Below are 27,802 nucleotides of genomic sequence, written 5' to 3'. Positions count from 1 at the left end.
TATTTTTCCCGTCGTTTTTTACAGTGTGTGAATCTTGCGAAACAGGCGACGAAGAGTGGTGGGTGAAGTGTGCTCGCGTGTGGTTGTGGATTTTGTGTACGACGTAGGATTACCCAGAAAGGTGGGTCAATATCGATAAATGTGCGGGTAAGAAGCACGTGACCTGTCAAGCCCATTAATCCTCATTATTTTATCGTGCGAACTGACATTGTCACGTATCGCGTTCGATTTGGGTTCCAACATCGGTAACCTAACTTTTGTTGCATTAAAACTGAAATAAACATTTGTTTGAAAACGATCACTCCAATGAGCACGTCGTTATTGGGCTTCTTCATTGAAAGGTAGGTCGCGGGTGTCCCAGCTAGTTATTCTGAATGGTTTGGCGGTTGTCTAGCATTTCAAGCGCTCGAGGCTGTGTGTACTGTGTGTCGTACGTACACTTGCGCTTTCGATCAATGTGAATGTTTGCAACGCGGAACGTTTGTGTTCTGTGTGTATCCACCTCCAATATCGTTCTCTCTCGTATTGCCGTATGGTAACTCCTGCTGTTCTACAATATCATTCACGCGATGTCGTATGTGGGCGTACCGTTATCCACATGTTGCTTCACGGGCGATCAATACTGTGTTACGTATCCTCTTAGTCCGCGGTATATGCCGACGTAATTCATGTTGGTAACTTGGAATTCGTTCTGAGATTTATCCACGCGATATTGTATTCTCCTTTGGGCCCGTGATCGACGACCGATATTTATATATCGTGTGGCCGCACAGTATGTCCATGTCGGTCACCAATATGCACGCGGTGTCGTATTCTATTCTAATAACCGTGAGTTCTGTCGGGATATTGTGCTTCGATATCGTGTTGTATACCAATAACCGCAAGTTGTATCGGTATATTGTGCTTCATTATCCTGTTGTATACCAATAACCGCATACTATATCGGGATATTGTGCTCCGATATGAATTCCCATCGTGCGTATTGGGTTAATCGGATAACAATAAGTTTTTATTGGTTTCCATCAACTTCATTGGAATACAATATTTCCAATAAGCAGAGTTCATATTGGCCTTTTTCAATAGGGTCGTCTTTCCATTCTCGAGATTTTCCAACGGGGTTAGTTTATCTCCACTTTTTTGAACGCGGAACAAAACGCCCTCCACGGATTGGCCGCGAGCGCTCCCGCTTGCGGCCAATCGGTGGAGGGCACTAGTTCCGGCTTCGCCGTCTGGCGCAATTTCCGGGAAGCGCACGCCCTACGCGTGTACAAAAGCACGTGGGTTTAGATCGCGCTTACTTTTTTGCTTGAGTCCAGCGCCTCGACTCATGTGAAAAAGTGCGTCGATCTAACTGCGGACATGCGACTCAAACAACGCCAGCTGCTGTACGTTCTGACCAAGGTTGCCGACGATGAAAACCTTCAAGTGGTAGAGCACTCATACAAAACGGGGGCCAGCTTAGCGGGAAGCGGCGCCTTTTTTGGTGCTAACCTCCTGGGGCCCGTGGGAATAATTGCGGGTGAGTAGAACAGTCATTTTGATTACTTTACGTGAATTTCTCCAATCTATGAAAGGACAAAATTGCTCTTACATTTTGATTACATTAATGTTCTTCCTCGGCTAAAGTAGCTTCATTAGTTTTAAGAAGTGACTTTTCGTCAGTCATGTGCACATAGTAATTTCAACGGCAGCACTTTCTTCTCTTTTGTAGTTCTCGTCTTAAGTTTTACTGATTCTTTCAACAGTGCAAAGGATTTTCCTGCCTCAATTTGTTCGCTTACTATACGGAAAATTCTACCATAGAGAAGTAATTCTTAAGTTACCCAGCCCACATACCTGATTTTTTGAATAAAAACAAATTAGTTACTTCGGTATGTTTTAATATTGTCATTACTTTGATTCATTTCGAGAATTATCAGTTTCATTTGCTGTTCCTGTGTTGTTCAGTTGAAATATCAGCAATGTTTTTATCTCTTTAATGTATTTGCTTCAGTGTGATTTCAGATAAGATCGAAAAAAGGGTGGCTAGTTGACATTTCTAAATCAACTGATGTTTTTAATGCCATTGCCTATGTCTGGTATAAACGAATCCACACTTACTATTGACCAGAAAAGAAATTAGGGTACAGGAAATGTCGAAAGGCCTTAAGAGGTGTACAGTTGAATTAACGCGCACTGATGGAGGGCGCACGTTTCGAAGTAAATAACTAAAAGGATAAAATTAAGAGAGTTCTAATACGTATTAGAAACAAACTAAGGGTATAGCTTGCCTGTAATATATAGTAATCATGTTTATTTACGTTATATTTATTTTTCTAAACATTTCCAAACAATACTGCTCGAACGAAAAATGGCAAAATTTGAAGGCCTGTATCTCATGAAATAATTTAATCGCCATCATATACTTTTCACACAGTATTTTATGTATACATAGCAATTATTTGATATATATATATATATATATATATATATATATACCGAGTGTTTTTGCGAAGACTTTCAAAAATCCTAAAAATTAGGGCGATTGAAAAAAGAAGAAACTCTCTTAGGGAACAAACTACCAGCCACGGCGGACGTCAGGAATTGCCAAAAACCTACTAATTAGCCAGATAATTAATTAAAACGTGTTAATTAACTTTTTGATTAGTGGAAATAGACAAATGATTCCAATTAGAAAGTTGCTGAGCGTTAACGAAAACCACTAAATCAGTCATTTTCAGAAAGATTTTAAGCGCTGAGAAGTGTAGTAGCGCACTAAAATTACCACTCGTGGAGCAGGTACAAGGCTGGGGCTAGATAAGAGGCGGAAAAATCGCTCGGACGCAGTGAGGTTCTTTTCTTCTCTGATGGTGATGTTTGATGCTGATGCTAGCTGCTTGATGTCAATTTTGAAGTCTTGCCTGTTGACGAGGATGTCGAATAACGCATCACGGAGACTTGATGTCAAGAAGAACAAATGCGTTTACTAATTAAGAGCGAATATAAAAATTACAAGAGCAGAATTTTACAGAACAATCATCCTTGCCGGACACGGCAGGAGTCTTTCGGCAAGACCCGCTCCGGGAGCGTATATCTGGTCACTCCCTGGAGCTCGTACAAAAAACTCTCCTTCCCCAGTCCTCCTAGGGTTTAAAAACCCATGGCCGCAACCTGTTCCACCCAATCGCAGTCCAATACCCCTCCTATTGGGTGCAGTTGGCAACGCCCTCATCACATACATACGAGAGGTCACGCACGCTTCCTCTGGGGCCCGAACGAGGACCCTTGGGTGATCGCTGGTCTCCGAACACCTGAAGGGTCGCAGGAAAAGGGCCCGAACGGGCACCCTTTCCACGTGTGGCGGCGTCGGCGTAGCCACCTGCCAAGGCGGTTCTCCAAAGAGAAGATGACGAAAGCCGACACGAGTCGGAAGCCGAAAGCAGTATCAGGAATCACGGCCTGGCTCTCCTTGAGAAGCAAAGAGAGCCGCCAGGACGGAGAAACGCGGTGCGGTGAGGACCGGAAAGGCGAACATCGTCGGGTAAGAGAAAGAAGAAAGGGACCCCGACGAGTCGATCCCAGATGCTGTCCGTTCGGATCACGTACAGGGTCTTTCCAGGTGCACTGCCGCGGGCGCGCAATGATTGGGACCCGACCCCGCCGAAGAAAACACCTCACCATCCACCCTTGTGAGCCAAAGCCGCCGTGTATACAAACGGAGAGCCGCCTTCGAGCGGCGGCTTCAGGACACACGAAGCTCTTCAAATGGAGCGCCCTTTCGATCGCCGCCGCGCATTGCGCCAACCTCACACGTCCCCTCCAAGACTGCGCCAGAACTTCTAGGACTGGTTAGCAGTACAAAAAAATTAGAGGTCGCAGAAAAAAAAAAGGAAAACAAGAACACAACAACGTACGACGTACATATAGAGCAACCACGTTAAGGTCTGCCTCCCAAGGGCAACAGCACCTCTTAAAAAAAAACACGTGTCGCCTTCCCCATCTGAGAGAAAATTACTCTTTAGCAAGCACGTCAACTTTTCAACTATATCGCATCCAAATTAACGGAGTTAAGCAACATGTATGTATACGCAATAGTCACTACAAATAGCAAAGCCGATGAAATGGAGTAGAAGGACCACTCTATACACTGGCACAATAATAAACACGGCACGACCGTGAAACATAGCACAGCGAACTCTCCTGCCTCCGAGGGGCATAACAAATACAGGCGGCCGGAGTATCCTCTCTTGCAGGATTGTCAAAGGGTTCGCACATGCACACACCATCACACATTAGCCACTGGTAGGGTCCTCCGGCCGCTGCAACCCGCACACTCCATGACAGCACAGAATATTCTTTTGTCTCGCAAGTTGCAGGGTTACACGTTTTTACCCTCTAGGTGGTCATGCCTCGGCCGCAACCAGCCTGGAGAGCGCGTCCGCATTGGCATTTAGTTTGCCCTTTTTATGTACAACCGTGACATTAAATTTTTGCAGCGCGAGAGCCCAACGGGTGAGACGGGCGCTATGTGGGGTGCTGAGTGTCAAAAACCTAAAAGGATTGTGGTCAGTGACGACCTTGATCGATGCCGCGAATAGCCACGTCTCGAGCCGCTGTAGGGCCCAGATGATCGCGAACGCCTCGCGCTCAATGGTAGCCCAACGAGTTTCAGCAGGGGTTAGGTTCTTGCTAAGGAAAGCAATCGGACGCTCTTTTCCGTTGTCATCTTCCTGAGCCAAGCACGCCCCGATCGCGAACTGTGAAGCGTCCGTAGCCAAGATGTACTCCTTTTGGGGGTCAGGCGCAAAGAGTGCAGGCGCCTGAGCTAACCGTGCTTTCACTTCTTCGAATGCCTCTTGGGCTTCCTTTGTCCACGGCAGCTTTTGCGGTACGCGCTTATTGGTGAGATCAGTCAGCGGCAGAACAAGACGAGAGTAGTCGGAGACGTAGTCGCGGTAGTAGTTTGCCAGCCCCAGAAAGCTCCGCAGCTCTCTCTTCGTCTGCGGCCTAGCGATGTCCCGAATTGCCTCTACCCGCTTTGGGTCCGGGCCATGTTTCCCCGACCCTACAACATGCCCCAAGAAATGTACTTCACTGCGAGCGAATTTACATTTCTGCACGTTAACGGTCAATCCAGCGGACGCCACTGCTGCCAAGACGCGCTCCAGATGAATTACGTGTTCTTCCCACGTCCTCGAAAAGGTCGCCACATCATCGATGTAGGCGCACGCATACTCAGCATGTGGTGCCAAGATCTGATTGATGATCCTCTGAAACGTAGAGGCTGAGTTTCGGAGCCCATACGGCATTACCTTCCACGCGTACTGACCTTGCGGTGTCACAAACGCTGTATAGTACTGCGCCTGCTCGTCCATCGGAATCTGCCAATATCCTCTAAGCATGTCGAGGATCGATATGAAGTTTGCTCTTGCAACTTCAAGCAGTAGATCACTGGCCCTGCTCATGGAGAAGGCATCTGGTTTGGTGATAGCGTTCAACTTTCGATAGTCTATGCACAGTCGCATACTTCCATCCTTTTTGGCAACACATACCACTGGATGCGCGTGACTACTTTCCACTGGATACACTAAGCCCCATTCTTCAAGCTCGTGCACCTGGCGTTCCACTTCTCGTCTGAACGCCATGGGAACCCGGTACGGGTACGCACGCTGAGGTTCGGACCCCTCTTGCAGTGTGATTTTATGCTTTCCAACGTTGCACATTCCCGGCCTTTCAGAAAATACGACGCGGTTTTTCTCTACCAATGCCTTCAGCTGATACTGCTGGGGTTTCGTCAAATGAGCGACCGTCGGAAGCTCACCGCTTTCCTCATTTCCCTTAGCACTCGGAAGGGTAGGGATGTCACCGAACGCTCGATCCTCCTCGAAGATCACGCTTACTACTGACACCCGAGAGTGATATGCCCTTAGGTTGCTTGCGTGGACAGTTCTACGACTTCGATCCTCGAGCTCCACTTCATAGGAATACGGACGCAACCGCCGAACTATTGTGACCGATCCAGTCCACTTTGGCCTCAACTTACCCTCTTTTTCTCTTTCCGACCACAAGACCTGGTCCCCATCACTGAACTGCTTATCCCTAGCCCGTAGGTTGTGCCGGTTAGCATAGGCCTCCTGAGTCAGCGCACCTGTCTCCTTCGCACGTTCGGATGCACTCTCGAGGCGCTTTCGCAGCTGAGACAGATATGTTCCCGCTGAGACATTCAGCGAGTCTGGCACTGTCCACTCACCCGTCCATGTTTTCTGAAGTATAGCCAGTGGCCCGATCGGCACCCTACCGTACATCATCTCGAACGGTGTTTCACCGGTTGTAGCGTTGGGAACCTCGCGATACGCCCATAAGAGGTACGGTATGTACCTGTCCCAGTCGCGCCCATGCTCCTGGACTACGTGGCTTAACATCGCCTTGAATGTTCCGTTCCACCCCTCCACGAGTCCGTTGCTCTGCGGGTGGTCCGGTGTAGAGAACCGCGGCGTCGCTCCTAGCCTTGCCATAAGCTCCTGAGTGAGTTTTGCCGTAAAGTTAGTTCCCTGATCCGAGCAAACCATCTCAGGAACTCCCATTCTCGAGAATATTTCTAAAAGAGCGTCACATGTTGCCTTCGCGGTCAGTGATCGAAGGCAGACGACTTCGGGCCATTTCGTGCAGTAGTCCACGACGCAGAGCGCATAGCGGTGACCCCTACCTGAAGGCGGATCGAGCGGGCCAATAACATCCATATTTACCATTTGGAAAGGCGCGTCCGGTCTCGTGAGCGGCGCGATAGGCACTCGGTCTGACTGTCGCGCGGGAGACCTCACTTGGCACGTGTGACAGCTTTGGCAGTATGCCTTGACATCGGCGGCCACGCCTGGCCAATAGAACGACTGCTTGATGCGCTGAAGTGTTTTACGCTCACCGAGATGCCCAGCCCATGCAGAATCGTGTGCCATTCGGAGCACCTCCTCACGTCGACCCTTAGGGATCACCAACTGGTTGCATGATCGACCGGCCATTGGTTCGCAATGGTATAGAAGCTCGTCCATTACAACCATTCCATGCGTTCCCAGGCGAGCTTGCTTCCAGGCCTCATCTAGTGTCGTGTCGCTTTCCTGACATCGCCTAAACTCATGCCTGGCAATCGGATTCGCCCCACTGGCAGTTTCTCGTTCCTCCGTCATTACAGTCAGCACTTCTGCCTCTAACGACTGCTCACCGATCTCCCCACCTTTCTCAACTGTTTCACTTGCCATTGACCCCATGGGCCGAGGCGCGGAGTCAGTGCATACTCGCTCGCTGAGAAGCTGCTCGTAATCAGGCGTGATCAAAGCGTCAACCCCCTCAACCAACCTCTCCGTAAGGGCGCATAACACCCCTTCCAGCAGACGTCTCGATGCCACCAGCACTCCTCGATCAGCAGCCCTGCATACGCATCCTGTCGACTGCGCCAGTGAGGTTCTTTTCTTCTTTGATGGTGATGTTTGATGCTGATGCTAGCTGCTTGATGTCAATTTTGAAGTCTTGCCTGTTGACGAGGATGTCGAATAACGCATCACGGAGACTTGATGTCAAGAAGAACAAATGCGTTTACTAATTAAGAGCGAATATAAAAATTACAAGAGCAGAATTTTACAGAACAATCATCCTTGCCGGACACGGCAGGAGCCTTTCGGCAAGACCCGCTCCGGGAGCGTATATCTGGTCACTCCCTGGAGCTCGTACAAAAAACTCTCCTTCCCCAGTCCTCCTAGGGTTTAAAAACCCATGGCCGCAACCTGTTCCACCCAATCGCAGTCCAATACCCCTCCTATTGGGTGCAGTTGGCAACGCCCTCATCACATACATACGAGAGGTCACGCACGCTTCCTCTGGGGCCCGAACGAGGACCCTTGGGTGATCGCTGGTCTCCGAACACCTGAAGGGTCGCAGGAAAAGGGCCCGAACGGGCGCCCTTTCCACGTGTGGCGGCGTCGGCGTAGCCACCTGCCGAGGCGGTTCTCCAAAGAGAAGATGACGAAAGCCGACACGAGTCGGAAGCCGAAAGCAGTATCAGGAATCACGGCCTGGCTCCCCTTGAGAAGCAAAGAGAGCCACCAGGACGGAGAAACGCGGTGCGGTGAGGACCGGAAAGGCGAACATCGTCGGGTAAGAGAAAGAAGAAAGGGACCCCGACGAGTCGATCCCAGATGCTGTCCGTTCGGATCACGTACAGGGTCTTTCCAGGTGCACTGCCGCGGGCGCGCAATGATCGGGACCCGACACCGCCGAAGAAAACACCTCACCATCCACCCTTGTGAGCCAAAGCCGCCGTGTATACAAACGGAGAGCCGCCTTCGAGCGGCGGCTTCAGGACACACGAAGCTCTTCAAATGGAGCGCCCTTTCGATCGCCGCCGCGCATTGCGCCAACCTCACAGACGCCTTACCGCAACCGCTAGCCTTGTACCTGCTCCACGAGTGGTAACTTTAGTGCACTACTACGCTTCTCACTCGCTCAAAGTCTTTCTGAAAATTACTGATTTAGTGGTTTTCGATAACGCTCAGCAACTTTCTAATTGCAACCATATGTCTATTTCCCCTAATTAAAAAGTTAATTAACAAGTTTTAATTAATTATCTGGCTAATTAGTAGGCTTTTGGCAATTCCTGACGTCCGCCGTGGCTGGTAGTTTGTTCCCCAAGAGAGTTTCTTCTTTTTTCAATCGCCCTAATTTTTAGGATTTTTGAAAGTCTTCGCAAAAACACCCGGTATATACAGTATATATACATGATGTTTTTTTTTATTCTTACGCATTTGTTTTAAAAAAAAAAAAATCTTGAAAGCTACACTAATGCGGTTTGTGCATGTGGGTTATACGGCCAGGCAGACATTATGCGGGTGGCTAATCTTCGCGATAAGTCGGCTAATTAATTAAAATTCGTTAATCAACTTTTTAATTACTGAAGGTAAACATATGGTTTAAATTAGAAACTTGCTGAGCATCATCGAAAACCACTAAATCAACCATTTTTAGCAAAATATAACGCCGGGGCAGCATTTTCCGGCGTCCTGTAACGACGCTCCATTCTCTGTAACGAGCAGCATTGCGGGCGCGTAGATGCGCTTCGATAAGAAACCGAAATCTAGAAGCGCGTCCCAATGGAACGCTTTAACAGAACGCCGTAAAATGCTTCCTCGCCGTTATATCCTGCTAAAAATAGTTTATTTAGTGATTTTTGATGATGTTCTACAAGTTTCTATTTGAAAACATCTGCCTATTTTCACTAATTAAAAAGTTAATTAACGAATTTTAATTAATTAGCCGACTTATCGCGAAGATTAGCCACCCGTATATTGTCCGCCTGGCCGCATAAACCACCTGCACAAACCGCATTGGTGTAGCTTTCACGTTTTTTTTAAACAAATGTGTAAGAATAAAAAAACCTTGTATATATATATATATATATATATATATATATATATATATATATATATATATATTAGACATATCAGTGATAGAGTAGTTGTGATATGTAAAGGAAAACATGAAAAAATATAAAAAACAAAAAATACCGATGAAAACAAAACAAAACACCACCTTGATTTTTTTTTATTTGTGTAGCGTGTCAAACTTCATGTTGCCATTACTTTTTGTTAAACACATGTTGCATTATATGATTGAGACATAAGTCGTAGCTCCCCAAAGTACGGTCCTCTCTCAAAGCCTACACTTCGGAGTGACCTATACGAGTGGCTCTGACTTCCAGTTTCATGACACTAACATACCTAGTTTATATATTTTCATTCAGATAACGTCATTGATAACTGGAGCAATCGATCACACAGTAAAAGTGAGAGGAAACTATATACAGCATTTTACATACAGCGTACATAGAGGTACCATATTAGAGAGTAGTGATTCGAGAAAAAATTATGCATTGTGCAGTTTTACTTTCCAGTATATTTTATATATATAATAAAAAAACGTTAATTTCACGCACAGAAATAAAGATAGGATACTAAAGTTGTTTAGGATGGCTATGTATTTCAGGGTACAAACAATTATAAATGAGGGGTGTCACTGCCTCTGACTGGAGCAGCTTCGGTACTTTCGGTGTACGAATGAATCGTGGCAAGCCGAGATATTTTATTCTGCACGAGGATAACGTTTCGTCATTCTGGTATGGTGACTAGATAAAGATTATAAGCAATCAGCAACAAAAACAGTAGGTTAAAAACCCGGCTAAGAAAACTGTGATAAATAGAGATGTTCCTGCATTCAAAATGAGCAGACCTTGGGGAATCGAATTCGGCACTTTACTCTCAGGTCTTCCTCGATGTATCCATTTAATAAAGTTTCTCTAAGCAGAGTCCAATGTCCGTGCGACATATACGTCACAGGTCCTTCTCTTGATGACTTGCACTGCTGTTACGCGTCCCAAGACTGAATGACAGGAAAGGCGCGCAAACTCAGCCACACCTTTTTTAACGATACCGAGCGATCTTATTTTTGTCCAGACACAAGATGTGCGCCTTTCAGTTTCTCGGACAGAACGCTCACCATCTTCCTGGTCGTCTGAATTGCATTTAATAAATGTTCTCTTAGGTTGTTCAGTGTAGCCTGAAGTTTCACGAGTCCGCCAACTCCGTCACATGGACACTAAAAAAAGGGTGTCATGGGGTACACCCACAAGGGGTTAAGTGCTTGTCCCATATACAACACCCTTTGTGGGAACACTTGTACACCCCAAATATGGGAGTATGTGTACACCCGTTGGTGTGGTGCACATGTACACCCTTTTCTACAGAAACCTCACTTCAAGGAAACATAGGTACACCCCATTCAATGGTGTATGGGCACACCTCTTTCCACACCCAATGAAATGAAAGGGAACACAAATGCACCCCGTTCGAAGGTGTACCATGCACCGCTTCATAAACCCGCCTCACTCAAAGGGAACACAGATGCACCCCACTCAATAGTGTACCATTACTCCCCTTTCTAGACCTACTGCTCTCAAAGGGAACAGAGGTGTAGTGTTGCAACCGAGACCGAGCTGACGAGGCCGAAGTGACGAGAGGTTGAATAACACTTTTATTATACGAACACATGTTTATATAGGCTACAACACTAGCGACACACACAATACAAGGTTGACAGACGTAATACAGAAACCGAAACTACGACACAACATATTCCCCTCCTTAAAAAAGTAATGGTAAGTAGGTTAGTAAATGGTTAGTATGTTAGTGCTGTAAGTTGGCTATGTACAACCTGAAAACAACTAAAATGGAAAACAATCAATATTTTACACATTTCGGAACAAATTTCAAGTCAACAGTTCGGTATGTAGGAAAATTAATTTTCGAAAGTTCTTAAACGTGAACCATTTCGTCGTTTACCCTGAGACTGGGTTTTTTTTTTGAAGAGCAGAAGTATCATAATAAAGACAGGTCTCAAGCACTTCTGCTATTCAAAAAAAAACCCGTCTCAGGGTAAACGACGAAATGGTTGACTTCCACCACCTAGCCTGTACATTGACTCTTTTCTTCTTAAACGTGATCGCCGTAGCGGTCTGGAGCCCGCCTCTCTCTTGGTGGCTGAACGCGTCAAGTAGGAACCTGCTGCTGCTCGGCTGCCGGGACAGTCGGAACCACCAATGGCGCAGGCTCGGAATCGAGGTCGGGGCGGATGGCATCTGGATCCTCCCGAGAAGGAGGCTCGGCGTCAGGCACCGGGTGGACGGAAGCTGGGTGCTCAGGGGGAGGGGTCTCTGAAGCAGTCGAAGCTGAAGGAGTTCAGGCACCCAATGAGCAGATGAGGAGCCATAGCTCCTCGCTGACGGGTCCCAGGTTCCACTTGGCGGCAGAGTGCTTGAACCCCCAGGAACCTTGGCCAGCTTCGAAGCGTTCCACGTTCTTCCGTCATCTGGGCGGAAGGATGATGGTCCTCGCTGCCCCACCACTTTCCGGGGACGGCTGAAGGAGAGATCCCCTTTCCAGGCAACGGAAGGCTTCTTTACCCGAACGAAGTCGCCGACTGAGACCTTGGTCTTGCGGGCAGCACGGCGATGGTCTGTATAGCTTCGGCTACTGTCTTGCTTGCGCTTCACGCGCTGGCGCAGACGGCGGAGTTCCCCAGCCGGATTTTTGAAGAAGGATGGTGACGGGTGCCCTACAACGTCCAGGCGGGTTCTGGGCAACCTTCCATGAAGCGCCAGAGCCGGGGCAACTCCCGTCGTAGCGTGCGGCGTGCAGCGGTAGACGCCTAAATAGTCGAGCACCGCTGACCGAAGCGGTCGGTGCTCCAGCATCGCAACTTGGACAAAATTTTTGAAGACGCGGTTGAACCGTTTTACGAGCCCATTCGCTTGAGGGTAGTAGACTGAAGAATGGGCAAGGCGAATGGCGCGATCCTTTAAGAACTGGATGAACTCTTGTGACGAAAACTGGGGCCCGTTGTCGCAAACAACTTCGTCCGGGTAACCCTCGCGGGCGAAGACAGAATGCAGGAAACTGGTAACCGTGCTTGTGGAAACTTCTCTGCAGAACTGCACTTCAGGCCATTCGGAGAAATAGTCGACTAAAGTGATGGCGTACTTGCAGTCTTGTGGGGTCCTTTCCATAGGGCCGACGATGTCGATTGCGATTTTCTACCATGGACGCTCTGGCAGAGGAACCGGTTGCAACGGAGTAGCTGCAGTCTTGGCCGTCTTGTCTGCAGACTGGCAGATGCTGCAGTTGTGGATGGCTGCTTCTACTTGCTTGTCCATACCTGGCCACCAAAAACATTCCCTGAGACGCGCTTTGGTCCGAACTATCCCAGGGTGGGCCTCGTGTGCCGTGGCGATGACCTGCGGAGTGAGGGCCCGAGGAACAACGAGTCGTTCCCCACGCAGAAGCAAATTATTGACAACGGACAGTTCTTCGCGAACGGTGAAGAGCGGCTTGAGTTCACCCGAGAGAGACTTCTGGGGAGGCCAGGATGACGTAACGTAACCCTTGACTTGATCCAAGGTAACGTCTTCGCACAGCGACTGCTCGAATTGCTCCTTGGTCAAGCAGAGCGGTGCAACGAGAGCCACGACTTCTTCGTCGAACGAGACATCTTCCTGAAGAGCAGAGGCTGGAAGGCGGGAGAGGGCGTCCGCCACTTGGTTTTCTGAGCCCTTGCGATACTCTACAGTGTAGTTGTAGCGAAGAAGTCGCTGAGACCAACTTGCGATGCGAAGGGGGCGTCTTCCACAGCCTTGAGACGACAGAAGGGAAACCAGGGCTTGATGGTCTGCACGCAGTGTAAAAGGACGACCCCAGAGGTAGGTGTGCCAATGCTCGCAAGCCCAGACGCATGCGAGTGCTTCACGTTCCCCGACTGCGTATTTCCTTTCTGCTGGCGAAAGCGTGCGGGACGCAAAAGCGATTGTGCGCAGCCTGTGACCATCCAGCTGCTGAAGAACAGCACCAAGTCCGATGTCTGAAGCATCCGTGGATACGACCACGGGAAGACTGGCGTCGAACATCTGAAGCACTTTGCTGGAGGCCAACACGAACTTGATCTTGCGAAAACTGGCGTCGACAGCGTCGCTCCAGATGAAGGGCTGGCTCTTGCGAAGCAGAACTCGCATTGGCTCTAACACGTCAGCAAGACACGCAGCAGGCTACAACACTAGCGACACACTCTATACAAGGTTGACAGACGTAATACAGAAACCGAAACTACGACACAACAAGGAGCACCCCGTTCAATAGTGCACTTTTACACTTCTTTCTACACCCACTGAATTCCAAGAGAACACAGATGCACCCGATTCAAAGGTTTATGGTCACACCACTTTATGCACCCGCTTGAGCTTCATAAACTTCATAAACCTATTTAAGACATCAAGGAAACCGTTAAAAAATGTATGCGCCCTGGTTATTCCAAAAAGGCAGGTAAACGGACACGGGATTGTTTTCAAATCTCAAAGTTTATTGGACAGCTTATTTCGTAAACAAGTACAAACTTGCAAGCAATCCGTGTTATGCGAAGGTACGAAGAAGCTGTTATACAACTGAGGAGATTACTAAGCAAAAAGAACCGGGGGTGAGTCTTGCACTCCGATAAAAAAAAGTTGATGCGTTTACTTTCAAGCACAACCCCTCGGAGAGCCAATCACCGCAACTTAGGGAGGCAACTCAGCAAATGATGATGCCGAAACGTATGTCTAGACCAAAAAACGCAGTCTGACTTGTGACATTAAGCAATGCAAAACGTCGCGCTTGCATTGCTGAATGTCACAACTCAGACTTTTTTGGTCTAAACATATGTTTCGGCGTTGTCATTCGCTGAGCTGCCTCCGTAAGTTGCGGTGATTAGCTCTCCGAGTGTTGTGCGGAAGAACAGACGCACGGGCTTGGTGTTTTTTTTTTTTTTGTGTACTCCAGGCAGTTGCTAGAATTATTTCCACTAAATTTCACCGGCAGTCGCCCTTCATTCATCTAACGACGTTTCATCGACAGCTCAGATTAGCTTTCCTATGTTAGCTTATCTTTTTTTTCCTTGCAATGAGCCGCCCCAGAATGTATCCGCGAATTGATGTGTACGGGTGGGACAGGAGGTTTAACATTTCCGAAATGAGCCGCCGCAGACTGTCGCCACGAAGCGGCGTGAATGGGTGGGCTGGGTCGGTGAGCACGCGCCCTCAATGATGCACGCGCGGCAAAATGTCCCTACAGCGTGCATTTCGCGTAACGAGTGACGATGAAATGTTAGTGTTGATGAAACGTGTCTACAAAACGTGTATCAACGAAAACTTGTTTTCACAAAACGCAGGAGAATAAGAAAGTCAGTATTCTACCTGCGGTTGTCACATGTCCGTAGTCAGCTAATGGCAGGTGACTGCCGATGGAATGTCGGAAAAATTATTCTCCCGGCTGCTAGAAAATAGACACTGCCTAATTCTAGAGGTAATCCCGAACGGAACGGTCAATTGTTGCAAAGGAGTAGGTTGGAGAGCACTTACGATGAAAACACCGCCTCGAAATATGTAATCCGAAATATATGTCGACACGGGCACTGTAGAACAACACAAACACAAAGCGGAAGGGGTCCGTGAAGATTCAACACAATGTAGCCGAAGCAGTAGTTTTTCCGAACCGAACACTAAACTCATAACATGAATTCCTTGGGCTTTTCTGAAGAACTCGCTTGTGGCCGATATACGCTCAGGACTTTTCAAACACTGGAAATCTTGGTTCACTCGAATACGGCAGCCCCGCTGGTCGCGGCACAGCACATAGGAAACTAGGCCGGGAAGCACCGAAATCGAAAAAAGCTACTAGGTCGTTTGTGAAACCTTTACCTTCTTTCATGCTTTCAGATTAGGGAGAGAAAGAAAAAAAAAAAGGAGTATGAAAATTGCAGCTCCTTCAAGGCCAAGAGAGGGCGCCCTTGCAAAGGCTTATCTTCAGGGGCAACCCAACAATGAACACAACGAGAGGATTTGTCACTTATATCCTCTTGAAAGTTCGACCCAAGTTAATGGTGCAATGGATGCTATTCGTGGCCTTGGCCTTCAGGCAGGTGCCATGCTCTGCCTTATCTGTAGCTAGGAGACTGTAGTCACGTGATCGTACCCAGAGACCCGATTGGCCTAAAACAAGCTCTACTGTCCATACCGAGTGAACAGGATAGCTCCGTACTCCCTAAGAAACTGCCAAACCCAACAAGTGACCCCCAAGGGGGAATCCAAACACAAGCTGATCGGGGCGCGTGGCTAGCGTGGGGGTGCACTGATACACCTAGAGGTTTTTAAGGGAGAGGATGATTCTCCTTGTTGGTGTACAAGTACACTCGCTAGGCAATGCAGGGTGCATCTTTCAGGGAAAGGGTGCATGTGCGCCCGATGCACCCGACTATACCCTTTTTTCTTAGAGTGCATTGTTACCATGTCCAGATTCAGAAAAACACAAATGGGCTTCTGAGCAATCGTTCTGTGCAAACTGGTAGAGAGAGAGAGAGAAGTCTTGCAAAAGAGGAAAAACCATCGTTGGAGATACAGCCATGGGCCGAACGGTCATCGTTGGAATGGGGGGAGGGGAAGGGGATAAAATCTGATAGAAGAAAAAATTGTGAAAAGAGAGAGGGAGGTTGTTTCGCCAAAGCCGACAAGCGGGGCGCGAGGAACCACAAAAAGTGGCTGGCAGAAAAGAGGGCGTAGCCGAGGAAGGAAGGAGATCCTTTAGAAATGTCCAAGTGTCTTGTCCAGAAGTCTGTAGCACATCTTCACAGTGTCCAGGGTGAACGAATCAGGTTCGGCACGCGGTGTCCGAATTTCCAAGCACTGTCACCAGTCACACCAGCACCAAGCTTTCCAGTATTCCGAGCCAAAGTGCAATGGGTCGGCAAGCATCTCTCTGCTGTATACACAACACAGCGTTGCGAAAGGATTGGGGGGAACATTAATAGATTCCGTTCCCTCAACAGGGGTGGTCGAGCCTATTGTATGCAAAAGGTACATTCCGCAGGGTGCTACGGAATGACATTCTTTGCTTGTGTTTGGCTGAGCGAACCACGCGACTTAGCGCGTGGTTCACCAGACGCAAAGGTAGAAATTACTTGTATGGCATTTTCTGAAAATGCCTGGCCCTTGGCATGCCTAGGGTTTACTAGCTTCCGAATCTATCATTCGAAAACTTTTCATGGCTGGGCGAGGTTAGTTCCTGCCCAATAAAAGAAGAATTCCGAATTTATCATTCGAAACCCTGACTGAGCAAGGTTAATTCCTTGCCCACGAGAGAGGTATCAAAATAAATAAGAAAAAAGGGCACGGCGCCAGAGCGGGCCTGCGCGCGGGGAGACAGCTTTGCCAAAGCAAAAGTTTGTCAGAGGCCCCGCGCGAGGGGCAGACCTGACGAGAATAAAGAATAAAAAAAAAAACGCCGGAGAGTAGCTATTAGTTAGAACTTGCACAAAGATCAGTCCCCGCTGCAAGGCAGGAAAGAAGAGATAAAAATAAAAGCTAAAAGGAGACGGAAAACGCGAGAGAGAGGCTGTCAATCAAGTCGGGCGCGAAGAACGCACCCCACAAGAAGGAAAGCCAGAAAAAGAAAAGATAAACAATAAAGTCTAAAAGAGTTAAGTGGGTCAGGGTACAAACTGGTGAAGTTTGTAGCGATCCTTTAAATGACTGGCGCCCCTGTCCCTTACGTACGCCACGTGCGAGTATACCGCATCATTCTCTTCAGCCTAGGATGTCTAGGATAAAATAAATGAAATTAAACCCACTCTCACTTTTTCTAGGGCCCAGCAAGAGTGAGCAGCGTTGGGACACAGGTCCTTACTGACGATAGCAAAGCTGCTTGTATATTTTCTTGTCGTCACTACACACGTAAATAGCGAAACCTGTTTTTTTTTATTACTATGCTTGAACTTCGTCATGAACCACAATGGTGTAGTTTTCAGCAAACTCAAAACGAAATACAATGCTGCTTTGCATGCACTGCTCTTCAACGTAGATCGCTTTACCTCGCGTTTGTCGGATATGGTTCTGAAATATCAAACTTCAAAACGTCACATCGACAACTCTTCAAAAAGTCTCAAGATCCAAATTTTTTTTTCACAAGGTCGCCGGATTTTCATGTCGCAAGTACAATTTCTTAATCCTCTGGGATATGAAGTTCCTCGAGTGTAAGAGACTGACTTTTCGGGTAGTGATCACAGTCTCCTTTAAGACACAGACCTGTTAGTGGGTCGGACAGAAATCCTGAATTCATTTCACCAGTGCTGAATGTTGAGTCTGTAATGTTCTCTAGAACGGCTTTACGATGATAATAATTGCCGCAGCGCACGCAAACGCAGACTTTATGGTGTGGAATACATTTGACCCACCTAGGGCGCAATGAATAAAATTTCGCTAGCCCAACGCCGGAATCAGGATGTTTATCTTTGTACACACGAAAGTCCTCTCAGATTCAGCGTGTCATGAAGCGCTTTGGCACACGTATTTTCTCTCCGTCGGGCATGACAGAGATGACGTTTTTTTGGTGGGCAGTTTGGCGCGAAAATTGTAGCTGCCCAAGCAGCACAGATTAGGACAATCATTGGCCAATGGCTGTCAATGTTCCTTTGGCCAGTGCCCAGAGAGTGGCCAGCCATCGGCTGATGACTGGCCTTTCTCCGGCCATTGGCTATTGGCCACTGGCCATCAGCCATCGGCCAAGCATTGGCCGATGAATGGTTACTCTTTGGCTATTGGCCGAAAGACCATCGCCAGCACTTGGCATATCTATAGCCAAGATCTGTGCTGCTTGGGTGATATTTTGTGAAGTACTCTAGGGCAGCAGACATGTTCTCAGGACTCACCTTGCACCTCGTGTAAGTATCCGGCTCATGCCGCACGCCATGCTTTTGCTTGAGTTTCCGGGATTTCCTGGTGAGGTACATAATGCCTGTGGAATTATCTTCTGAACCATATTCTTCGTCAGTGTTGACTGCCGGAGCGTAAGCAATTGACAACGTTCCCGGAGAGAGGTGGCGGTTTGAAAGGCATGCCCAAAGTTGTCCATCCATTCAGTGCATGTGGAGCATTTTGGTTCAGACGACCCCGATGGTGCGTCTCTGTCATGTGCAATACGTAGCTTTGAGCGTACATTCTTGACAGCAACCTGCTCCAGTTCTGTCAGCTTTCTTTTGGCATAGGCAGGCCTGTCCTGACTTCTTACGACGCTTGGTTGCCTTTGCGGCGACACATTTATAGGTAATATGTTGCGAATTATATGTCCAATTGCTTCTTCAGCTGGCACAAACATATCAGAGCACGGCTTTGAGCTTTCCCCGCAGGGGGTACCTGTGAAAGCAGGTGTTTGGAGAGTGGCGTCTCCACGGACCCCGAGCCATGCGGGTTCGCTCACCCACGCCTGGCTGTGCGTGGCTTTCCGGTGTCTGGGGAAAAGGGCATCCTGGTGGTTGAGCCGAGCCCGGGGTAGGTTTGGACCCTTCGGGGCTCCCCGGGCGTGGCAATAGACCACTACGGCCCCCGCTTCTCATAGACGGGAGTCCTGGTAAGGCTAGGCCAGGATCATTCAGTCTAGTCGCCACAACTTCTACTATCCCCTTCCTTCTTTCCCACTTGTCTTCTCCTTCTTTCCACTCTTCTCATTTCTCTTCTTTCCTTTCTCAACTTCTTTGGCGGCAAGGGCTAACCTTGGGTGGCGACAGACCCCTTGTCCAGAACCCCACTCGGTTGTAGTTCCTAGGCAGTGCTAATAGCATAACGTCTCCAGCGAAGCCCTTTTTGTTATGATGCACTATCTATTCCCTTGTTGGGCTCCGTGGTGGGCGGCACACCACAGGTTCCGAACAAACTTCGCCGCTTATGGCAAATCCTCAAACCAAACCCCCCACTTCTGGACGTGCCGCTAAGAGGCATCGTCCCGAACGAACAGTCATAGTAAAAGATAAGAAGATGAAACATTTTCAAGATTCATGGTGATCCACTCTAAGGTCCCTGACAAACCTCTCCCTAAGATGTCACCGTTTCTTGTAGCGAAGGTTCTCGACAGTCAGATTGGTGGTGATTACAAGGCAAAGAAACTGCATTCTGGTGATCTGCTTGTAGAAGTTGCCAAAAATTCCCAGAGCATTACGCGTCTAAAATTGACATCCCTAGGTGACATACAGGTAACAGTGAGCACACATAGAACCCTCAACACCATTCGAGGGGTGATTTCAGAAGATGATCTTCTTTCCAGTACTGAAGATGAGATCTTGGAAGGCCTGCGGGCATCTAGAGTAGTGGCGGTCAAACGCATTACTACGAGGCGTGACGGTGCAGAGTTAAAAACTAAACACCTTATCCTGACGTTTGAACGTCACACGCTTCCTGCACTCGTCAAAGCTGGCTACTTGAATTTTTGTGTCAGACCGTACGTCCCGAACCAACAGCGATGCTTCCGTTGCCAGCGTTTTGGTCACGGGTCGCGCAGCTGTCGGGGGAGGGAGACGTGTGCAAAGTGTGGGAGCCACGACCATGTGGCCGACGTCTGTGAAAATTCAGTTGCCTGCGCAAACTGCAGGGGTCCTCAGCCTGCTTACTCTCGGTCCTGCCCGCTGTGGCGACAAGAAAAGGAGATTCTTACCTTAGGAGCCAAAGAGAACTTATCGTACCCTGAAGCAAAACAAAGGTTTTCCTTCATTTCCAAAGGTACCTACTCCGACGCGGTGCGCAGGGGCCCTGCACCACGTACGGAGTCCAGGGCCACTCAGTTCTCTCTTGAGGACTGGCAGGTTTTTCTCAGGCCCCGAAACAACCTGCGAGGAAGCAGGGTGCCCCAGGTAACACTGGGCGCACACAGACTCCCCAGTCGATTCAGGCACGACCTCCGGCAAACCGGCAGCCTCATGCCAGTGGCTCTTCTCAAGATGGAGAGCGAGGCCGTCGTTCCAATCCCTCGGAGGCGGCCCGCCTTTTTACGGAGCAACAGGGCCCACCTGCTGCTCCATCAACGGCAAAAGACGTTGAAAGCGTGAATGTGGGAGGGTCCCGGCCTGGTACGTCAAGGACTACTTCGGCGGGGTCTGGCCGTGGCCGGAAACACGTGGTTCAGGTCTCCGTCTACAACGAAACTGGCAAACCTGCGCCCAAGGTTCAGGAGGCAGTGGGAGCTGTTGACATTGCCGACTATTCAGCTCCTTCCTCGGATCAGGAGGACATGGAATGGCAAACTGCTAAATCAAAACAAAAAGGAAAAAAGCCGGTGGTTCCTCCTTAGTGTGTAGCACATGCAGGATTGCTTTATTTCATTTATGAAATGTTTTATCCTTTAAAATGGGCTCTGTAATTTTTCAGTGGAACTGCCGTGGCTTATTCACTAACCTTGCAGATCTTGAATTCCTTTTAGAAGAGTATAAGGCATCTGCCTTATGCTTGCAGGAAACACACTTGAATACATCCCGCACTAAATTTCTGAGACGCTACAGTTTGTTTCGTAAATACCGTCCTAGCACGTACATTTCTTGTGGCGGCGTTGCGGTGGTGTTTCCAAAACATATTTTCTGTGCAGAGGCTCCGCTTCAGACGCCACTCGACGCTATCGCTGTTCGTCTCTTGTTGCATAAAGCCATGACCGTATGTTCAGTGTATTTTCCACCTTCTCTTTCTTTGAAGCGACAAGATCTCGACTCTCTTTTAAGCCAGCTTCCAGAACCTTTTCTTTTACTCGGTGATTTTAACGCACATAGTACCCTCTGGGGAAGTGATCTTACAGATACACGTGTAAAGATAATCGAACCAATATTATTTTCACAGTCACTACGCATTTTTAATACTGGCCATCCTACATGTTTTAATCCTTCATCCTTGTCATCTACATGCATCGATTTTTCTATTGGCAGTCCAAATCTGCTACCCGATTTTTTATGGACTGTTGATCAGAATCCGCATGGAAGTGACCACTTCCCCATTATTTTAAAATGTAACGTCACTCCACAGTCTTCACTTACGCGCCATGCACGCTGGAAGACTGAAAAAGCAGACTGGAGCCTTGTTAAGTAGTCGTCACTCCTGGCCTGTTCTCGCCTCGATCAGCTTTCGATTGATGAGCTCAACCATCTTTTAACATCCCATATTCTCACTGCAGCGTCACTCTCAATCCCTCGGTCATCTGGACAGCTCCCTAGACGACCGAAGCCATGGTGGAATGAAGACTGTAAAGATAGTCGAAAACAGCAAAACAAAGCTTGGAGTGTTCTGAGACGTTATCCAACTCGGGATAACCTAATATCTTTCCCAAAAATGAAAGCTCATGCTAGGTACATTCGTCACAAAGCGAAACGCGAGAGCTGGCAAGAATATGCGTCCTCTATCAATAGTAGAAGTTCTTTCAAGGAAGTATGGGACAGGATTCATAAAGCAAATGGCTCATATCATGCTTCCACTATTCCACTTCTTTCCAGAAATGGAAAATGCCCAAACAATCTTAAAGAGCAGGGCAACATCCTTGGCGAGCATTTTGAATTCATTTCCAGCTCGCAGCATTACTCGCCTGCTTTTCTGCAACATAAAAAAAAGCTGAAATTATGATCTTGTAAACCCTGAGATGGGGAACGATAAAAAAACGGACGAACACAACAAAATCTCAAGAGATTGAGATTTGATCAAGAGATTGAGATTGAGATCAAAATCTCAATTGAGATTTTGTTGTGTTCGTCCGTTTTTTTATCGTTCCCCATCTCAGGGTTTACAAGATGACGATTGATTACCAGCTCGCCTGCACTCTCTCACTGCTTACAATCCTTGAAATTATGGTACTGAAAACATCCGGTGGTGAACGCGAAGCTTATAATGCCCCCTTTACCTTACGCGAACTGAACATAGTGCTCCAAAGCTCTAAGTCATCGGCTCCTGGTCCAGAGGATATTCATTACTATACGCTTCAACATCTCTATCCTTCCACACTTGATATTGTTTTATACCTTTTTAATCGTATTTGGTTTGAGGGCTACTTTCCATTGAACTGGAAAATGGCAGCAATCATACCCATACTCATGCCCGGTAAGGAGTCATCCTGTGCGGCTAGTTATAGGCCTATCGCTTTGACTAGCTGCTATGGAAAGACTCTTGAACGAATAATTAATAGAAGATTGATGTATTTCCTTGAACTAAACAAACATCTAGATGTGAACCAATGTGGCTATCGTTCGTCTCGGTCCACTCTTGAGTATGGCTGGAGACAGTCGTGCGTGAGGCCTTCGTTCATCGACAACATTGCCTATCTGTATTTTTGGACCTCGAAAAAGCCTACGTTGCAGCTTGGCGTTTTCGCACACTGAGGGACTTGTATGATATGGGTATCCGTGGTCGATTGCTTCGTACCATTGAGAGCTACCTCAGCAGGCGCACCTTTCGTGTTCAGATAGGAACAGCTGTATCGAAAGTGTTTGTCCAGGAAAATGCCGTTACTTAGGCAGGCGTTCTTAGTGTCACTTTGTTTATTGTCAAAATGAACTCCCTTGCATTGGCTATCCCCTCATCGGTGCAATATTCACTCTATGTAGACGACCTTCAAATCTCAGTGTCGTCCTGCAATCTGTGACTGTGTGAGCGACGAATTCAGCTAACCATCAATGAGCTATCAACCTGGGTCAATCAAAATGGGTTTAAGTTTTCCTCGGATAAAAGAGTTTCTGTGTGCTTTTCTCGGAAACGCGGACTACTTTCAGAACCTGTTCTTGCACTAAACAATGCCACAGTTTTTGTGAAGCCTGAGCACAAGCTTCTGGGTCTTACATTTGACAGCAAACTAACCTTTGGTGCCCATATTAAGAATCTAAGATTAAAAGCTCACAAATCACTTAATATTCTTAAAGTCCTGTCCCACCGATCCTGGGATTCTGACCGGACGTGTTTTTGAAGATATATCGCTTGATAGTGCGATCACTACCGGACTATGGCAGTATTGTTTATGGTTCAGCTAGGCCTTCCATTCCAAACATTCTCGACCCTATCCATCATGGGTTGCGATTGGCGACGGGTGCTTTTCGCATGTCTCCTGTGCCAAGTCTGTATGCAGAGGCCAACAAGCTCTGTCTTGAGAAGAAAAGATTTTCACTTGGCTTTATGTATTCCCTGGGAGTCAGGTCCACCTCTGATCACCCTGCGCGAATGGCTGTGGAAGACATGCGCTCTGAAAGGGTGTTTCAAAACAAAGCCACAATTCTGCCTCCCTTCTCTTTGAGATTGAAAAGTGCCAGTGAGAACATGGGACTCGATTGAAGGCCCCCGGTAGTGCAGTCTACGGTTGCGGGGGCACCTAGGGAGCACCCTGTCATTAAGTGTGACCTTTCACTCACGCGATAGAAGAAAGCTGATACTCCTAATGGTGTGTTTCTTCAGGAATTATTAGCACTGCAAAGTCAGTATTCCGAATAAGTAAGCTTCTAGACAGATGGTACAAAGATGGAGTCTGCTGTTGGGTGTTCCATGATTGGTTTGACAGTTCAACTTGTTAGGCGAATCAACTCCTCTGCTTCTATTTTTACAGCAGAGCTCTATGGTCTGATTCTTACCATAGGCTTCATACTTGATGAATAGCTCTCTCGCTCCATCGCATACACCGACTCCCTCAGTGCATTGCATGCACTGTCTTCACTAACACCCCTCAAGTACTTCCTGCTCCTTGAACTGCAAAATAAGGTTGTTGCTGCCTCAAGACCGGGATACCAATTTGTATTTTGCTAGATCCCCAGCCACGTGGGCATTCCGGGCAATGAGGCAGCAGATCGCGCAGCAAGTACTTGCGTAAAGCGAATAGTTGACCTCCACAGCATTTTTTATGCAGACTACAAAGGCCTCCTCAGGCGTCACGTTGAGTGCAAAAGGCAGGCTGAATGGGACCAAGAAATCGGCAACAAGTTGCTCATGATCAAACCTCTTTTGAGCGAATGGCAGAGTGCACGCCACCAGGAACGCTTTTTGAGGTTGTCCTTTGCCTGCTCAGGATTGGCCACACTCATCTGACTCATGGCTACCTCCTTCGTGGGGAAGATGCCCCCGCTTGTGAGCAGTGTGGCAATGCCTCAAGCATTTTTTCATATTCTAGTTGAATGTCCTGCTTCATGAACAATGGCTTTTGTATTTTTCGCAACTGTATCAAGAACAAGTCCCACTAGACCCAGCTCTGCTGTTAAGTGATGATTCTCTTGTGACACACACTAATGTTTTCAAATTTTTAGATAGTATCGGCCTTCTACACCGAATGTAGCTTTCTTAACCTACAGATCATGCCCATCACCCTTTTACCTTTTGGTACCCCATTACCATTTTTTATCTAACCACTGGCTACTAAAGCCTCTTTTTTTTTCTCTAAACCTTTTGCAGCAATAGTCTCGTGTTTGGCGCTCTATGGCCTTTGTAGCTTTTGCGCCGTAAACACCAAATCAACAACAACCAAATCAACAACAGCCACTCAAAACATTCGTTGCATTGAAAAAAACGACGGCGAGAAGAAGCTTGGGATTTTGAGCATCTTTGTCACTGTAGTAACTACACCCCTCTCTCGAGGAACTGCACAGAAGATGGTTCTCTGGGAAAGAACGAGGTGGCAGCCACTGTTTCGCCTTCTGACATATAGGTTTATCAAGAAGCCACGTGGATAAAACAGTGTGTAATTGACCTGCCCTTGGCGTTTCTTCTTTGGCAACCAGGTGCTGTCATTGGCGGGGTTGTGGCATATTTGGTAATCAAGAAACTAGCCAAGGCATTCAGCCAGATCATCGACAATATGTCCGAGGGGGAGAAGGATGAGCTGTGCATGGAGATCGAGCAAGCCTTCCCGGACGCCGACATCACCGACGTTGACAAACTAGAAGCACGGATCTCCGCAGACCCGCACATGAAGAAGAGGATTATTTCGATACTCGAGAGAAACATCAAGAAGAAGACGAGCAAAGAAATTACTGATTTTAGTCCTCTGTGGAGATAACTGGTAGAAAGGAAAAGTTGATTCTCTTTTGTACATCGGGGCTGTCTCGTGCATGTCACGTTATGTTGAATTGTCGGGTCGATTGTTAGCAATAGGAGGGAGATGGCAAAGCGTAAGCTTCCCATGTAAAGTGGTCGCCTTATGCTGATGCCGATTCAGGCATTGAACAAAGACGTTTCAGGTTATTTTTCGGGGAGCCTTTTCAGTGGTAAATTCTAAAGGTGATGAATTGACATCATGAAATAAAGATATAAAAAAGAGTTTTCTAGTTTTGTTTCGCTGTCTTTTTTTCTTTTTTTTTTACTGTTTGTGCAATCGCTGTGAGATCCTTGACTACTGCTTCGGTCGAGTGTTGTTTCGCCTTGGCCGCGCGGGCTATGTTTTTGTTTTTGATCTACGTTCGGGTGTTGAGTGGCAGCGTATTACGTATTAACTGTCGACGACCGGCTGCAGTTTTCGAGTCAGACGAGGTTGATCTTACGCAGTGGCAGCCGTGTACAACGATGAATGCACTCGCAGATTCGGCGGATGAGTGCCGCCATTCGATAGCGAACCGTGCGAGAGTGTTCACCGCACTTCAGTGCTTCAGTTCCTTTGGATGCCGTGCGTATTGCATGCTATCCACTCCGAGTTTCATATTCTAGTTCGGTGCGTCCGGGAACAAAGGAGCCAGCAGAATGGCGGGAAAGGCCGGTCAGTGCTGATGCCGTTCAAGCGGATTTAAATTGGGTTGTGTGCGCTCAACGTAAGGTGGGCTTAACGTGTCGATTTGTTTCTTTCTTGAGCTACCATTGCCAACCGCTCGCCCGAAATAATTCGGGAGAAATTAACTTGCGGACGCGAAGGCTAGCAGAGCCCTCCGCAAAGGCTTAAGATTGCGCTCACGATTTTTAAACCGAACCACTAAAGCTCCCGTATGGCCGCAAGTGCTCAATGAGCCGCTATACCAATGATTCCTTTCCATCTACACAGACTTCGATCAATATTTTTTTAACGAGACAGAAACGCCCAACAAATTAAGCGGAGAATGCTTCGGCGGTCACTGTGGGCGCGGAAACTCGCCGAGAGGCACTGAAACGAGTTGCGAGGCCGTGATTAAGAAATCTAACGCATGCCTGATCCACGCGAGGATCTTCTCGAAGCATGGCAGCCCCAACAGACACTGGCCGCCACACCAGCCTTGCGCAGCCGCAGCCTTCGAGATTGAAATGCCCGCGAGGAGCGAGATAGAGGAGGTGGAAGAAGAATAGAAAAGAAAGAAGAGAGGCCGTGCCCAACACCTCCTAGACTAGGAAGGCCGCAGCGCTCTTTCTGCATGACCGAAAGAAGAGGTCATCGGGGGAGCGAAAGAGAAGGCAACGCGTGGTGGTTTACCGTCATAGCAACGGGTTATTATTGATTCAATATTGTTCATTTCCTTAAATGCTAACTGTGCACAAAATTTGGGTTAGGAAGTTTATTTTCTTTAACTGGCAAATTATTGTTGAATAAAATCATTGAAGCAAAATAGAAGAACAGCGTAGGTGTGTTTGAGGTCTCGAGCTAGATAGAGTTTACTATTAAAGGGATACTACAACGAAATTTCGGCGCTCATTTTTTGGTCTATATGTGTTCAGAGGAGCAGTATCACATCGAACATACCAATATCTTGTTAAAAAAAGTCTCGAAAAAGAATTTTAAAACGAATTAAACGATTAGCAAAAAGCAGCTGGTGTATGTCGCTAACGCCTCGCTTGTAATGCCCTTCTAGGAACCTTGACAGCTATTGACGGTGAGTGTCTCGCCTCCGGCCACAACGAGAGAAGAGGGGAAGGAGGAACTTCCGTCTTCTCGAGAATGCCTTTTGTGTGTCGCAGAAGTCGCTATTCTCCCCCTATAAGATTGTAGAAGGTTAACGCGTCACTCAAAATTCGTATAAAAGCAGCCGCTTCAGTGGCTCGAACGACTAGGCCATTCTCTCGACGTCAGCCTCGCCGTAGCTTTGCTCGTCCCGAGACGACCTACGTCACGATTGCGTTGGATGTCACGTGGTCTCCACTGGGCCTTCTCCGAGCACTTGCCAGGGTGGGCCGTTTATAACGAAAAATACAGCCACCAGGCTAAAAATACAAACGTGCGATTGTCATTTACGGATATTGTGGATCATATTCAACGTATTTCTGAACACGACGGGAATATTTCAAATTTCGTTGAAGTATCCCTTTAAGCACCTAATTGTGAATGATATAATTATCCTCAGAAGATAGATTATTTCTGAATAATACTTGCCAAAATTACATAATACAGAATGATTGGAAACGCCATTACACGTCACAGTACCACCACGGTTCGCGTAGTAAATGCATGTATGAAAAATCCATTCGTGCCTAAAACTAAGCGGTGCA

General features: G+C 47.6%; 1 protein-coding gene across 1 annotated transcript; it reads left to right on the top strand.

Annotated features, from left to right (window-relative positions):
* Positions 1–1,271: 1,271 nt before the first annotated feature.
* On the top strand, positions 1,272–25,638 carry LOC120843680 (protein C19orf12 homolog). Its single transcript, XM_040215104.1, has 2 exons — positions 1,272–1,519; positions 25,141–25,638. The coding sequence occupies exons 1-2, from the start codon at positions 1,360–1,362 to the stop codon at positions 25,416–25,418; spliced, it is 438 nt and encodes a 145-aa protein (XP_040071038.1). The 5' UTR covers positions 1,272–1,359; the 3' UTR covers positions 25,419–25,638.
* The last annotated feature ends 2,164 nt before the right edge of the window (positions 25,639–27,802 follow it).

This window comes from Ixodes scapularis, unplaced genomic scaffold (assembly GCF_016920785.2).
Source record: "Ixodes scapularis isolate PalLabHiFi unplaced genomic scaffold, ASM1692078v2 PGA_scaffold6__148_contigs__length_123643588, whole genome shotgun sequence".
NCBI classification, from domain to species: domain Eukaryota; kingdom Metazoa; phylum Arthropoda; class Arachnida; order Ixodida; family Ixodidae; genus Ixodes; species Ixodes scapularis.
This window is presented reverse-complemented; position numbering and strand designations above follow the sequence as displayed.